Genomic DNA, 14,836 nt, shown 5'->3' on the forward strand with positions numbered 1-14,836 from the left:
AGCATAAACTATTGGTTTTCATCAAGTCATGTGGAGCAAGAATATACACAGTTGTAAAGCTGATAGGTGCACTGTATGTCAGCATGACTCTCCCTTTTAAAAAGAAATAATTTAAAGTTGTTCCTGCCTAAATCAATGGTCCCCTTCCAGTTAAATTCAAAAGGAAAAAGTGTGCCTCTGATATATGAAAACAGAACAGCACATTATTTAATATCTTCTGCTCTCATAAATAAAGCAAACTGGTTAAAGAAAGCCCTGTGCTGTATTTTCTATTAATGATCCTTTTAGCTATGTCAGAGGATGGAGCCTGATACTTCTCCTATTAAAGAAACTTGGAGTTTTGCCATCATGCCAGATGACAGCATGACTAGACCAATGGTTCTCACAAGAACCTATAAAAGAGAAAAGAGCGCGGTGTCTGTACCAGCAATTTGTAGTATTTTATTTCAAGGGGGCCAAATCACGAAATCCTTGGCTCACTGCTTTGACAAGCCAAATGCTTACAATAGTTGCTGGAGACATTTTCCAAAAGTATGGCCTGTAGCATTAGAGTGACTCTGCAAACAGAAACGGTCACCCTTCAGCATGCAAGTTCCATGCTTTCAAATAAGCTACTTGCATCAGCAGTGACTGTTTTGCTAGGAGGGGGATTCAGGAGATACTTGCAGTTTTGTGGAAAGCAAAAACTGAGACTCTTAATTTTAATTAATAGTGTATCTTTTCCTAACTCATCTCTGTAATTATTTAATCAATAGATTGGCAGAAGAAATATTAATCAGATAAATATAATCTGATAACTATTTACAGATAAAATTTCTGCTGAGATAAAACACCTGTAATAAATATTCTTCTGTAGTTTAAACTTAGATGTTGTGTTATAGCTTTTAATTTTACAGAAACATCTTATATGTGTGGTATTTGCTGCATGCAGACTATTACCTTGTGAAGGCTTTAATGTGTAGATTGTATTTTACAAATAATTATAAAAACAAATATTTTTATGGGTAAAATTGATGGTTCCTAATCATAATGTCTGCAACTAGCTTAGCAATAGTTGAGAATGACGTAGTTGAAACGGGAAAAAGGCAGAATATGTCTGATTTGAAAGAAGAATATATCATGTAATATGTAGTTTGTTCTGTATATTTTTGCCTCATTGGAAAAGCAGTGCAAGTAATTCACTGAGAAAGACAGGCACAGTCCCACAGCTGGTTCTAGCTACACAACCAAAATGTGAAGTATGTGCACTCTTTTTATATGGTCCATTTAATATGCCAAAAATATGTGGATTCGATACAGACACTTAGGCATAAGTAACTGCTTAATCCACTTGCCAATAAGATACAAATGGTTATCATGCTAAAAATATGCTTACAGAGGAATTAGCAATGGGTTAGCAGGCTAATTCCAACGCTGCATATAAAATAGCTTGTTGCTACAGTATATCATTGCATGCATTCAAGCAGCTTTGCCATACTGTTACTAAATCCCTGGACAGGATTCTTAACATTGTTGGGAAACACAAACAAACAACAAAAACAATAGAAAGGTCCCAAATTAATAAAATAATAAATGATTTTTACATATCTACACTCAACTGATACTGGATTCAGTTTCAAGTGTACTTTCATGTAAATTTCTTGGACAGATTTTGGAGTTGACCTCTGGGTTTGGAGTCAGAAGAAATAGTTCACTTTACAGTCTAGAGAAGACTGACAAAACTGAAAGGATCATGTAACAGTTATACATATGCTAGTGTCTGTCAAAATCTCTTCTGCAGACAACATCAAGCTTTTCTAATAGCCTTTTTTATTATCAACTTTTTATTATCAAGAGCAGAAGCATGGCTTTGATTTTAGATGATGGAAATGACGACAAAGTTTTTGCTGTAAAAGGAGAAATCCACAGGATTCATTTAGATGTGTGTCAGCAACTTTTTTTTTTTTTTTTTTTAATATTCTACAGATTTCCTTTTAACGTACATGAGAAGCCCAGCAGAATTCATCCTATTTTGGAGATATAAGTCTATTTAGTTGGACACAGTCATGAGGTAATTTCAAAGTGGAAGTCTACCAAGCAAAATTATTCAGCACAGTTAAGACATGGGTATACACTTGGCTCATCAACAGGAGCCTTGCATTACCTTGGAAAAAAATACATAAAGCAAGAATACAAACACTGTTTAGAAGACAAAGAGAGAGGGAAGTTAGAAAACTGCAGAAAAAAGTCTAAACATTTTTTTTCCTAATGCGATCTGAATTCTGAAAAGATGTTTCAAGTTACAAAAGATACCCTTAGGCAGTGTGAATGATTAGATGGGATATACTTACTTGCGTGCCTCGCCCTGTGCTTGAGAGGTCTGTGATCCCTTTCCGAGTGCTGGTTGTCTTCTCCCTGCTCTGTGCCTTCTGGTGAGATTGCAAAGGAGAGGAGGGAAGGAGGTGCTTCTGACTGCCCTCCTTCCACTTGAGAATCAACACACCCCCTTTCAGCTAGAGACCTGGGTGTTTCCTTCTCCCTGTCTGAACAGTCTAGGATCACCTCCACCCTGGGGATAGATGGAGCTGCACCTTGGATCCTCTTGACCTCTTTGCCACTAGAAAATTGGACTACTTTGCTTGACCACTGGATGTTGCCCTCTTTCACACCCAGGGGAATTGCGATTACGGGGTTAGTTCCATCTTCTTGTACAGTGGGTCCTTTCCCTGAAGGGGCGCGTTTTTCTGCCCCTAGGAGAGTCACAGCAGGAGCATTGGTGCTCTTGTGACTGTCATTTGAGAGGGACAACTGCAACTCAACCATAGTGCCTGGCCTTCTTTCTTCTCTCTTCCCTTTGAGAGCAGACTCATCTGTCACAAGCACTTTGGAGGTGCCTATTACTTTAGGAGCAATTCTGTGGCTTTGTGTGGTCTGTTGTTTCATTTCAGAAAAGTGTATGTTGCTTTCTCCTGCTGCCTGGTGAGTCTCACTGTATATCTCTGTGATGCATAAGTCTCCATGGGGTATTTCTTTGGCTGTATTAATCTGCAGTGTAGCGCTCTCCCTATAGTCCTCATTTTTTATGTTATCATGCTTTCCATTTTCTCTTTCAGCACTCAAAGCTTCATTTATTCCACTGGAGGATCTGCACATACATAAACAAGTAATTCAAGAAATTAAGCTGCTGTAAGTACAGTAATTGTAAGTACAGTTACAAAAGAAACTTTTGTATACTATTTTTCCCCTAACTTAATTGTGGTACCTGCAAGCAGGTCCATTTAAGTAGAAGAATTTTCCCAGTATGTAGAGGTCTTAAATTCAAACATATTTGTATATTCCAAAATTCTTCAAGTTAACAGTTCGGTAAGAGGGAAATTACATTATTGCTGTAGGATATGATCCTACTACCATCCTTCTGCAGTATTGAATCATATCATTTCTAACATCAGTTTGCTTTCACAGACGCATTTCTGTTATAGTGATGCTACTGAGACTTCTAGGACAATACTTCTTCATCTTTCATATGTGCATGAGAAAATTTGCATGACACCAGAACTGTGCTTTTTTTTTTTTTTTTTTTTTTGGTTCTGTGGCTACTACCACAACTGCTTTAGGCACCTTCCTCACACACAGTTGCTGTCTCAAGTAGTTTACTCTCTAAGGAACAGATAAGAACTGGATGAGGATAAGAGGGAGGGAGGAAAGGAGAGGGAGGGGATTGAATACTTAAAATACACATTCAAAGAATTCCTGTGAGAATCATCATCCATATATACATCACAGAATAATTTAAACATTCTGGGCCTGTTCTGGTGATCCAATGAGACAGGTTACTGAAGCCAGACAGTATTTCCTAATTATGAAAAAAAAACATATTTCTGATTGGCAAATATGACTGACTTCCTGAAGCCTACTGCGTACCTCACTAACTCCCTTTTTTGAACTATTCATTCCCCTGGTCCAGTTGGGCTGTGTCATTGTTTTTATGTCTCTTCGTGTAGCTTCCTCTTTCAGCACTCTGAAAAGTAGTGACCATACTGACTATTTAGTAATTTAAGAAGAAACCTTTTTCTGCACAAGACTGCAACATGCTATTAAGGCTTTCTGTAGACTAGAAGGTAGCAAAGCACTTTTTCAAATGAGGGGAGAGGTAGGTACCCTCAGTAAAGTATTCACATTAAGTACTATAGTGTTTTCTGAAATCAAAAGCAGGTCCCAACTATTCTGAAACTTTGGAACCCCCTACAAAGAAAGGCTGGAAGAAGCGACAGAAGAAATAAATCTGTCAGTATACTGAAGAAGCTTCAATAACACTTGCATTTCTAGCCATGTGGCATACTGTTTGTAGTAGTGTGTGTCTGCCTCAAATAGCATAAAATGTATAACATCCATTAAACCACATACGGAGCTACATAAAGGTCAGAAAGATTTTGATTTAGGGAGCTCCTTGTGGGGCCTGCTGGATTCCATCACATTATGCTATTTGGGTGATCAGTTGCACTGCTCTTAAGTACAGATAAATTATAGAAATCCATAAACATTTCCATGTTGGATATGAGACTGGGGGTGGGTCAGCTAAATGTTAGCCTTTATTGGTAGCTGAGTGATTGTGTGTATGTATGAGAGAGAAAGATTTCCACCTTAAAAGGCCTTTGCTACTTATGGATATATTTCTACTCTATATAGACATAAATGTGTATCCATGTGTGAAGAAGCAGAATACATGGTCAGATCTCTTTTTTGTTATTTATGATTCTGTTTTGTCAAATTATTATTTTTGTTTCAGGTCTTTCCAGCTCTCTGCAGGAACAACATCCCTGGTATAATTCCAGGAAGGAAGCAGAACTCATGGAGTCAGCACAGCAGGGTTTGTCTCAGAGTCATGTTTTACTCCCTACATGGTGCATTTCATTTTGGTATGCATTGAGCACACTCCCTGCCTACCCCTAGAAATTTTGTTTCTAGACTCAGCAGTAGCCCAGGAGTTGCTAACACTGATGTGAAAAGGGCAGGCTAGCTTTTCTGTCCCCACTCTCAATGTTTCCTGGATACATCTGTTCATCATTTGTTGGGAAGGTCAGTAATATGCTTCCCCACATGGCATCTGGAGGGTGCTTGCCCTGCAGGATGTCTCTTTCCTCTGATCCTGAAAACCAAAGATTTTGTGGGCATTGCTGGTCAGGAACTGACTGTGGTTTACAGGAGATCAGGAAAACATTTCTAGACATCAAAGCCCCAGTAGCATTTCAAAAACTACTTTAAAATCTAATTTTTCTACCAGTGAGTTCAGTAAGAGCCAAATTAGGTCAACAATAAATGCTTTTGAAAGTCTCATCCTTTGTGTAAATAGTTCAGGAACAGTCAAAAGCCTTCCAAGAAGAAATACTCTTCCATACTAGCGAAATAAGTTTGGATGCAAAGATTACCATTGGAATACCACTTTAATTAGGCATTATTCCTTCCTTATGATTTCTAGCCTTTTCATCAGATGGCTACTCAGGAAAGGAATGACTTGCTTCTCATTGTTCTCTAAGAGTGTGATAAGACACTTCCTGAAAAATCCTTCTGGTGGTGGTGTTGATGGGCTATTACCCATAAAGAGTGTGACAAGGGAGGAGAAGCATTTCCGTTCATTCTTCCTGCCAGGGAAGATACTGACAGGAGGTACTGGGAGTTGGGGGTGATGAGCTGATGAGAAGAAATTCACAGATTCTTGTAGTTAATACCTTTAGAACATTTTAGTCACTTTCAGGGCAGGTCAACTGTTGAGCAACAGCAATTTTCTTAAAATTTATCAGAAACACAGTTTCATTCCATGAAATGCTGAATTACAGGTTATAAACACTCTGGTTTGAGTCTGATTTTCAGAACACATATCACTGTTCACCATACATTCAAGCAGAAGCAGTGGAGTGAATAGAAGTTGTGCAGGCACTTTCAGCTAGAGCATAATGTGGTTCATACCAACTGAAATGTCAGTTAAAGAGCAGCAGCAAACTAGGAGTCAAAGCATATGGAATTATTTGTATGGCTGCAAAGCAGGCAGCCAGTCAGCCACAAATATAATTTTCACAAGTGCATTTCCAGTTGTCATGCTATGAATTAAAAACATTGGAATGTAGATATCACATGAGGAGCATTCAGATGATACACTGCTGAACCAGAAACAAGAGGTATGCACTATGTAGAAGGTAAGCTGTAATGTTCAGCTATCACTGTTCCCCTGATCTCATCACATTGATCCACTGCTTAGCTTAAAACAAGATGCACACAGGCCATGCAAAATGTCTGTTATAAACAAAATGGGTATTCTTTCAGAGCATTTTGTTTTGAAGGCAGATTGTGACTTCAAACTCTGAGACACTAGGAAAAGTTCCCCTTACACAGGTTGCAGAAAACACAGAGGAATGTCACTTGCTTTTTTCGACATTTCTGGCAATGACAGGCAAGCGCCTTTTTTCAGCAGAGTCCTTTCAGCCTTTCCAGTGACACTGCTCTGTTAGCTGTTGTGATGAATCCTGGCCCTGTCTGTCCTCCTCCTTCTGCATGTGTGAGAACAGATACAGGGAACTGCAGCAGTTCAGCAGGGAGCCATAATTCCTTACAAGGAATGGGAAAGTCTAAGGTCTTTTCTTCCTCTTTTAGCACACGCTGAAGGCAGTTCAGACTTCATATTATCTGAATGCACAAAGTTTGGGAAGAATGTGCTCACTGTTGGTGGTTCCCAACTCAGGACATCATATGTTAAACTGATGACCATTACAGAACCCCCTAGGAGTAGACCAATATTCAGTGAGCAGTAATGCTTGCTTGCTCATAAATTCACATGAAGGTTCTCTACTCTAAGAAGCTCAAAAAAAAAAAAAAAAAAGTAAAATTCACTATCACCAATTTATAAATGGAGAAGCTGAGATCCAGAGAGCTGTAAGTGTCTTGCCCCACCTCATCTAGTGAAGCGATAACGGTTACAAAAATAGAATTCATGATTTCCAGACCCTCTCACCCTCCTGACTACTCACACATTTTGCCACCCAAGACGACCATTTGCTATGTCATCATCAAGGCATATCTATGTAACACACTTTCTCCATCTGTACAGCCTTTGCTTTTTGTAAGCCTCACTTCCCTATCTATGGGGAATAACAACACTTCACTACTTCAAAGGGGTGGAGAGAATATTGAACTCAAGACTCTGCAGTATGCAGATACAGTAGTGGACACCTTGTAGGAAGCAAGGACGGTTAATAAGAAATAAAATTGTTATATTTGGAGACTGGACTCTTAATTCTGTGCCTGAACTGTGCTGTTTGAATTATATACTTAATTCCTTCAGATAAAATACTCTGTCTTCCCTCGCTTTTCCATACCAACAGATTTACAGACACAAATAAGAATGCTATCAGAAGCTCACAGTAGAAGTCTGCAAAATGAGTGCATTCAGCACCAGCATTTTCCACATGGTTCACCAAACAGAATCGCACCAAAGCATTCTGAGCATTCCTGTACCTCTTGATAAGCATCTGCAGGACGTCAGTCAAGCTTTCCATCAGAACGATAACTTCAGCATAGGTTAAGTCTCCACAGGGTTTGCCATTGATAGACACCACCTCATCCCCCTCACAAAGGCCAGCTTTAGCTGCTTTGCTTTTGCTGCGAACCTACAACAAGTCAAAAACAAAATTCCAAATTGCACAATTAGTGTTTATTTGAAAACAGCAGCAATTATGTCCCCAACTTAATTTTATCGGTACGAAATGAAAAAGATCAGTGTTACTGATCAAATACAAATTTCTGGTAACACAAAACAATAACTTGTCCCATTTGAAGTTAATACTGCTCTGGCCAGTAATAACAAATACAAAAACTTCTGCTTTATTGAGCTTGTGAGTTTGATGTCAAGAAGGATGGACTTTTTTTTTTTTTTTTTGGAGAAAAGGGAGACATGGAAGTTTGGGTTTGGGACACCAATCAATCAGAGTCTAGCAGAAAAGCAAAAAAATCTCAGTAACTTCAAAATAGAAGACTACAAGAGCTGAAATCCAGGATAAGGTTTCAAAAGAAGAATGTATAACATCAGGCTACTCTAGGCAGAATATCAACACCTGCATGCTATTAGGGCTGTACATGTGCGGATTTCTGATATACTGGACACTTTTCCTTAGGTGCCTAGCCATAGGTTTAGTTGCCAAATTATAAACTTCTGAATCACTGAAGTCCTAAATCCATGTTTAGTGATCTGAATAAGTTCCTTGATTTATTAAAAATTAAGACACGACTGTTAGGGTTCAGTCTTCCCCATTAAGTACTCATTCAATAATCTGTGCAGCTTGGTTTTTGCTGTTTCACTCCTTTTTCCATTGGCAGCATGTTATAACTTATCATAGTTTGTGTATAACAAAGCCTAGACAGCTTTAACACCACTCAAGGTATGCCATACAGTAGACTGCTATTTTTAAAATACATATTTGGCAAACAGTACATTATTATTAACCAGGATACTTGCAGGAGTATTTTAGAATGACACATACACATAAAAGGGTTGTCCTTGGGTTCATTTCTCTGTATCTTTTATCTGTTTGTGTGAGTACTTTGGCCTTAGACAATACTCAATTGATAGGTCAGTACATCATCCAATGTGTTACAATGATTAATAAAATCTTCAGAGTACTTTCTTGAAAATTTTATAGAAGTAGCATAGCTCTATCACACTCACAACAGCAGTCAGTCCCCACTGACTCTAGGAGAGTTACTTCTGATATATACTGGTCCTGAGCAACTAGTAGTCCCAGAGACCTATGGAATTATCCCCAATATGCTGATAGGCTAGGGTCTAGGAGTCATTTCTGGAGGCTATTTTGAAGTTTCTTGAAGTCAGAATAATGTGTAGAATGAAGAGTGAGATTGAACATATTTTTCTGTGGTGGGGCCACAGATCTTTGTTGTTTCGATTTATGCATACCTGTATGTCATATTATGGCTTTTTGAGCAGTGAAGAAACAGATGGCCGGTGCATACAGAAGCTGGTTACTACCTTGCAGGGGAGTTAACATTTACAAATATGGAGTGGTATGCTGCTGTGTTTATCTTCCCTTAGGCAAGAACATAAACATCCTTGTACTTTGGGAAGAAATGAGTTTAGACAGTCATTATTGTTGTGCTTCATATATGAACTAGGATTTAGGTTAATTTTTTGTTATTGTTTTTTGAAATTGGAAGTTATGCTGTTAAAATTTTACAGGGCACCCCAAGCCTGAATATAAATATTTAATGTGGATGCTAGGAAGAATGTAGAGTGACCCTTTTTCTAAAGACATGTGAACAGTAATTATAGTAACATGTGAATACAGAAATAGTGTAAGGTGATACCTATGAAAAAAGAAAGCTTGTTTCTGATTCTTTATTAAGTGTCTGAGAAGATGAGGTCAGTTCTGCCATAGATCACTATTACAGCTGTCTAAGGAGAGAAATTGTTACCCATTCCATAACTTCAGTGATTTATGTCAAAAAGTACATATGTGCAATGTTAGTACATCTATATAAATTATATACAGCTCAAACAATTTCATTATTTTTTAACAGACTCCTTGGTAGCATTCAAAGAAAATAGACCAGGACATTAAACTTCTTTTTACTGTTCTTGAAAGGGCCCTTCAGTCCCTTTTTCTCCCTCATGAATTGTTGAAAGATCACTAGTTGTGAGATACTTGGACCTTTGTAAGAAAATTCAACCCCTTCTTTGACTGGACATGCAGGAAAGAAATTTCTGTAAGTCACTATACATCACTGTCTGGTTCCATTGCAGTTCATATGCACATTAGAGCAAATTTCCTATCCATATTATATTTCCAGGTTTATCTACATAAATCAAGTCTTCAACATTATTTTACCATCACAAGATCACACTGTGCATGCTGTACCTATTGATGGTTCTCCTGACTGTGTCAGCCTTTTCCTCAGCCCCTCCCCAAGGCACCTGTGCCTCCTGAATTTGAACAACGTTAATGTAAGGTAACCTCAGTATTACCCTGTTTTTGGTGTTTCTTTGGGGGGAATAAAAGGGAGGAGAGAGCACTCACAAAAAACAAGCGAGGGATTGTATAGCATATTATAATAGTAAGTTCTAGCAGGTTGCTGCTAGGGTAGAAATACACCACCATCATTTGTACTGCTTTAGTCTCGGGATATGACCAGGTTACTCAGCAACATGTAGACTGTCTTACCAGACAAGCTGTAATCATTTTGGATGTTATTTATTTGTCTTCACTGGAAACCCACAAAAATGACAAAAATAATTTATTTGTATAAACTTTTTTTTTTTTTTTCAGATTTCTGGAAAAAAAAAAAAAAAAAAAAAAAAAGATTTGTGGAAACTAGGATCTTCCTGGTAAAGGAGTTGCTTAATGAATGGTTTTCTCTCAAAGGAAGTTTTGGCAGGAAGCCTTTGGCCAGCTCACTGGGAAATGGAAGCTGCCTTTGTTACCAGAAATACAGTTTGGCCACAAAGGGAACAGTAAGACACCTTTACCAGGTTCTTGGGACCTTAAAGTAAGGCACATATGATGATGAAGCAGAAGACATTCTTCCAAAAGCAGTGATTTCTGTTGCCTTATACTGCAGCACAAGCTTCCCCAGTTACTTGTTGCCTGTCTGCTTTGGGATGGAATTTTCCTTGGGAAGGACAGATGTGGTTTTTCTCCCCATAATTTATGAATGGGATCTCACTACTAGAAAAATATGTTTGTAAAAAAAATTCATAGTTTTTCAGTACTTGCAGTACAGGCATAACACAGCAAAGCTGAGCCTGTACCAATATACTAATATTGTATCGATATTATTATTATTTATTACTCAAGCTGCATATCATGCTTTTATTAGACTGTCTTTTCTTCTAATCACAAAATTTCCAATGAAGTGGCAAAGGAACTGTCTACTCCCAATTCCAGAATTTTTGAGGAAATTATTTTAGAGGGTGTATGTGCACTGCAGTAGTACTGATCTTTCTTGGTCAATGCTGCACATGTTTTGCCCGTAATGAATTGTACATTTCTGATTTCTTAAGTCTTAAAGTGGTTGAATATATTTAAAAATAAATAAATAAAAAAAAAATAAACCTTTGTCATTAGCCTTGAGATTATTCTGAGTCAATTGTTATAATATTTTCTGATTTCAGGTTTCTAGATTGCTGCGCTGCTAGAAGGTTTGAAGAGCAGTGCTGGATTACTTGGACAGTTTACCTGAAGTACGTCATTTCTATTTGTTCCCAAATAACTCCCAAGTCCAGAATTTCTCACTAGCAGGAATTCTACTAGCTCCTTAAAATGTCTAGTGATGGGCAATTCTTCATATCCGCAGAGAAGGAAAAAACTTCTTTTGTGAAGAACTTAGCCTACATTCTTGTTATCTGAGCACCACAAAGGGGCCAGAACACCACTGTGCAATGTGAGCCATCCGAAGAAGCAGTAGCACTCCTCACCAGGGCAGAAGGCCCTGGGGGAAGAGGGGTGGATGGCTCCTCCCTCCCTTCACCTGGTACCTCATCACATGCAGCTGCTGCAACAGGGGACTAGGGCTCTCCAAAGGATTTTCAGGAGTCTCTAAAGACTTAGGCTAGAAACTGAGTAAGGCATCAGGAGGATCAGATCTTGGTTGTCAGCAGTTTGATTTAACGGGAGATTATTGGTGTGAAAGGCTGATAAAAGAGAATGTGTTTCTCTCTATTTCTTTCCCTTGTGGAGGAAAAAGTAAGTGGCCTGGCAGCACCAGGAAGAAGCAAGGAACTGAGCCTGGGGACTGCTGAGGTGGGGCTGTGGGTCTAGGTATAGTGATGCACTGATGAGAGGTAACATCCCAGAGGCACAGGTATGTGGGGGGAGAAGCATGGTGTAGTAACTTACTGTGGGTTGGTGGTAGCTGCAGCCTGATGCTGGTATTGGGGCAATCGTGGGTGCTTGCAGCAAGTGGCAATTTGCAGCAAGTCAGATTCTTAACCAGCAAAAGATGGATAAATTGGGGGGAATATGCTGTAGCTGTTCTCACACTAGTACATGGCACAAGAGAGGTTTTGTAGAAAAAGCCAATGCTGAGTGCCCAGCCTTCACGCTGTGTTCACTGCAGTGGTTTTACTTTAGATGAGCTCTAGCCCAATTATGTGACCTGAAGACCCCTTGCCAAGTACCACGTGTTAGATGTTCTCCTTTGACTTCATTTGAAAGCAGTGCAGTTTATACAACCCAAACCTCTTCTGTGATACCAATCAACATGTGGTAAGAAGGGGTAGTAAGGAAACTTACTGCTGCAAAATGTAGCCCTGGTGAAGATAAAAAGCTAAATTAGATGCACCTGTTATTTGTTGTGGGCTGCAAGTGAATGCATAGACAGCAACTGGGGCTCAGCTTACCAGCTGATGATCTAGGTTGTGCATCTGAGCCCTATAATATGAAGATCAGAATGCTGATGTATGTTGAACCTGATAACGAGGTCACTGTAGTTTAATGCAAGGCAGTTGCACTCGTAGATGCTCAGTAGTCCTGGTACTCCAATTGCCCAACTAAGACATGTATTGGAATACTTCATAGTGTTGTTTGTACCAGTGACTTCTTGGAATGATATCTAATCTTATTTTGGTCTGCTGCTAGGACCACAAACCTCTATGTAGGAAAAGTGTCTAAGTCATGTGCTTGAGACATAGCCCAACTGCGCATTTGCTCTGAATGAGAAGCGATGTCAGCATGAGCATAAGCCATTTAGCCTATTCCTTTATCTATTAAAAGTACGACTTTTGCAGCTCTAAAACATACGTATATTCACAGATATATTCTGAATTCAAAGAAAGCTTTCCAAAACTTATTATTCTCACAATTATTTATTGATCCTTTTCCAGTTTAACAGCAGCAAACAAATAGCAGAAAATATTTCCATTGGATAGAGTAGAAGTACACTTCCCCACAATTTTTGTTCCTTTCTCATACATATGGCGTTGTTTCTTTAATCAAAGGGTCAACTCTGTAAGACTGTCTTCAATTGAATATCCTGTCTAATTCCTGAAGCTTTTTCTGAACTGTTGTGTGGCTCTCAGGCTTGAAGCCAGTGTCATTGGGCCTTATTTAGGCGTGTAAGTCCTCAGTGAAGCCACAGTTCACAGTGTTGATCTTGAGCCTTTGATGGCTCAACATGTTTCATTATGATGAGACAAACATATGTTGCCCACAATAGCAGAGCTTACCAGGCAAATGAGATTTCTGTAGGTCAGCTGCTCGTTTTCACTGTTGTTCGCTGCTTTAGTTACATCAGCTGCAAACTTTACTAGCAGTGACTTTGTGGTTTCTTTTAGACTGATGACTGAACATCAGTAGCAAAGTGGGGTTAATAGGGATTTGTCCTTGGACTACTGTTTTGCCCCTGTTGAACAATGATTTCCAATTTAAGGTTACTTGTTCAGATCTGATAACTAGCCAGCTTTCAAAGCAGTATTTTTTGCTGCAGTAGTAATCAGTGCCCTTAGATGTCTTGCCAGCATCAGTAATGCATAACTGTGTTTAAAAACTATCTGTTAAATAGGTTGTTTTTAATGAAAATAATGATTAACCTTAATCTGGGGATTACAAACAACCCTAACGTTGTATAGTCTCTTCAATCTCGCTATTACCTAACAGAGTAGCTTTGTTTAAATGTGCCTGGACTTGAGATCTTTAAATTTTTTCTCCCACTGAAGTGGTGACCTATTTTTTGTTTAGGAAAAAAAATATCAATTTAGGCCTTTCCATTATATAGAAATTGCATAATAAGTGTTCTATTTTATAAGTAGTTTCTATCTACCTGCAACGTTGCAGGATTTTCTGCATGTAACAATAAAATTTTGGCATCTTAACTAAGGGCAACATAGTACTGCCACAATCAAATGCTTATTGGCTAGTTGCTATAATAAATTTAGCTAACTAACATGTTTCTCTTATTTATGCTGGCCTTGGAGATATTTAAGTTAATGTAATCAATACTTAGTTTAATTTTATTGGGCATTAGCTCATAGTTTCCAGCAGTTACATTTCTCATTAATTGATTAGCTAGATGTTAGTCATGAAGTTCAAGATCAGGGATCAAAGATCAGTGTTTCCTGTATACAGCCTTTAAAAAACAGGGAAAAAAACAAACAAAAAATACTTTGTCTCTTCTATTAACAACCCTACAGCAAAAGCAGAGGCTAGTAAATTTATTTAAGTAGAATTAATGATTTGCAGTGGTTTATTATGAACAGGAAGCAGAAGCACCGACTGCTGTAATTGCTAGTGTTTCTAACAATATGAAATTAAGGAATTAAAAATAAAGTTACAAATGAATTCAGGTATGCTTTATCATAAATTGTAGACCTAGGGCTTTGCTGTATGACATCTATGCACACAGAAGTCTTTTAGACAAAAAAAAAAAAAAAAAAAAAGTAACTTTTAGTTAGAAAGCTTTTCATTTTTTAGACAAACAGAAACATCTCTACAGTAAGTTAGGCCTACCTGATAATAGGTTTGGATTTTGGGGGATCTCTCTAGATCTTTTAAGTACATTTCCCAACCTGACAGACTTCAGGCTGGTAAGCATTGATCTTGTTAAGACAAAATCTTGGGTCTCAGCTCATAAACAACTTAATGCAAAGCAGCATTTACTGGTACTCCTCAGTCCAGAGCACCAGCCCTTCCAGTGGCAGTGTTCTGACCCTTCCCAGGTGGGTGGTGGGATATGTTTGAGATACTCTGTAATCACTCAATCAGTAGAGGAGATGCAGTGACAAGCTCACCTCAACTCTTTTTTTTTTTTTTTTTTTTTTTTTTTTTAACCCAGGCTCACAATGAGAACAACCAAATGGAATTCC

General features: G+C 38.4%; 1 protein-coding gene and 1 long non-coding RNA gene across 4 annotated transcripts in view; one reads left to right on the plus strand and one right to left on the minus strand.

Annotated features, from left to right (window-relative positions):
• Positions 1 to 14,836, minus strand: part of SYNPO2 (synaptopodin 2) — a 92,205-nt gene that overhangs the window by 25,394 nt on the left and 51,975 nt on the right. Inside the window, exons 2-3 of the mRNA XM_082759171.1 lie at positions 7,486 to 7,637; positions 2,331 to 3,124 (exon numbers count right to left, since the gene is read on the minus strand). Coding sequence (XP_082615297.1) covers positions 2,331 to 3,124; positions 7,486 to 7,637 — 946 coding nt within the window. The remainder of the gene's footprint in view (positions 1 to 2,330; positions 3,125 to 7,485; positions 7,638 to 14,836) is intronic.
• Positions 2,537 to 9,610, plus strand: LOC309877626. 3 transcript variants are annotated; one of them, XR_014317392.1, is made up of 4 exons: positions 2,537 to 2,670; positions 3,093 to 3,165; positions 4,766 to 4,846; positions 9,559 to 9,610. It is a non-coding gene; the product is annotated as an uncharacterized lncRNA (long non-coding RNA). The 3 variants fall into 3 exon arrangements; XR_014317393.1 differs by lacking the exon at positions 9,559 to 9,610 and adding an exon at positions 7,353 to 7,444; XR_014317394.1 differs by lacking the exon at positions 9,559 to 9,610 and having other exon boundaries at positions 4,766 to 5,271.

Source organism: Aythya marila (genome assembly GCF_965140915.1).
Source record: "Aythya marila genome assembly, chromosome: 4".
NCBI classification, from domain to species: domain Eukaryota; kingdom Metazoa; phylum Chordata; class Aves; order Anseriformes; family Anatidae; genus Aythya; species Aythya marila.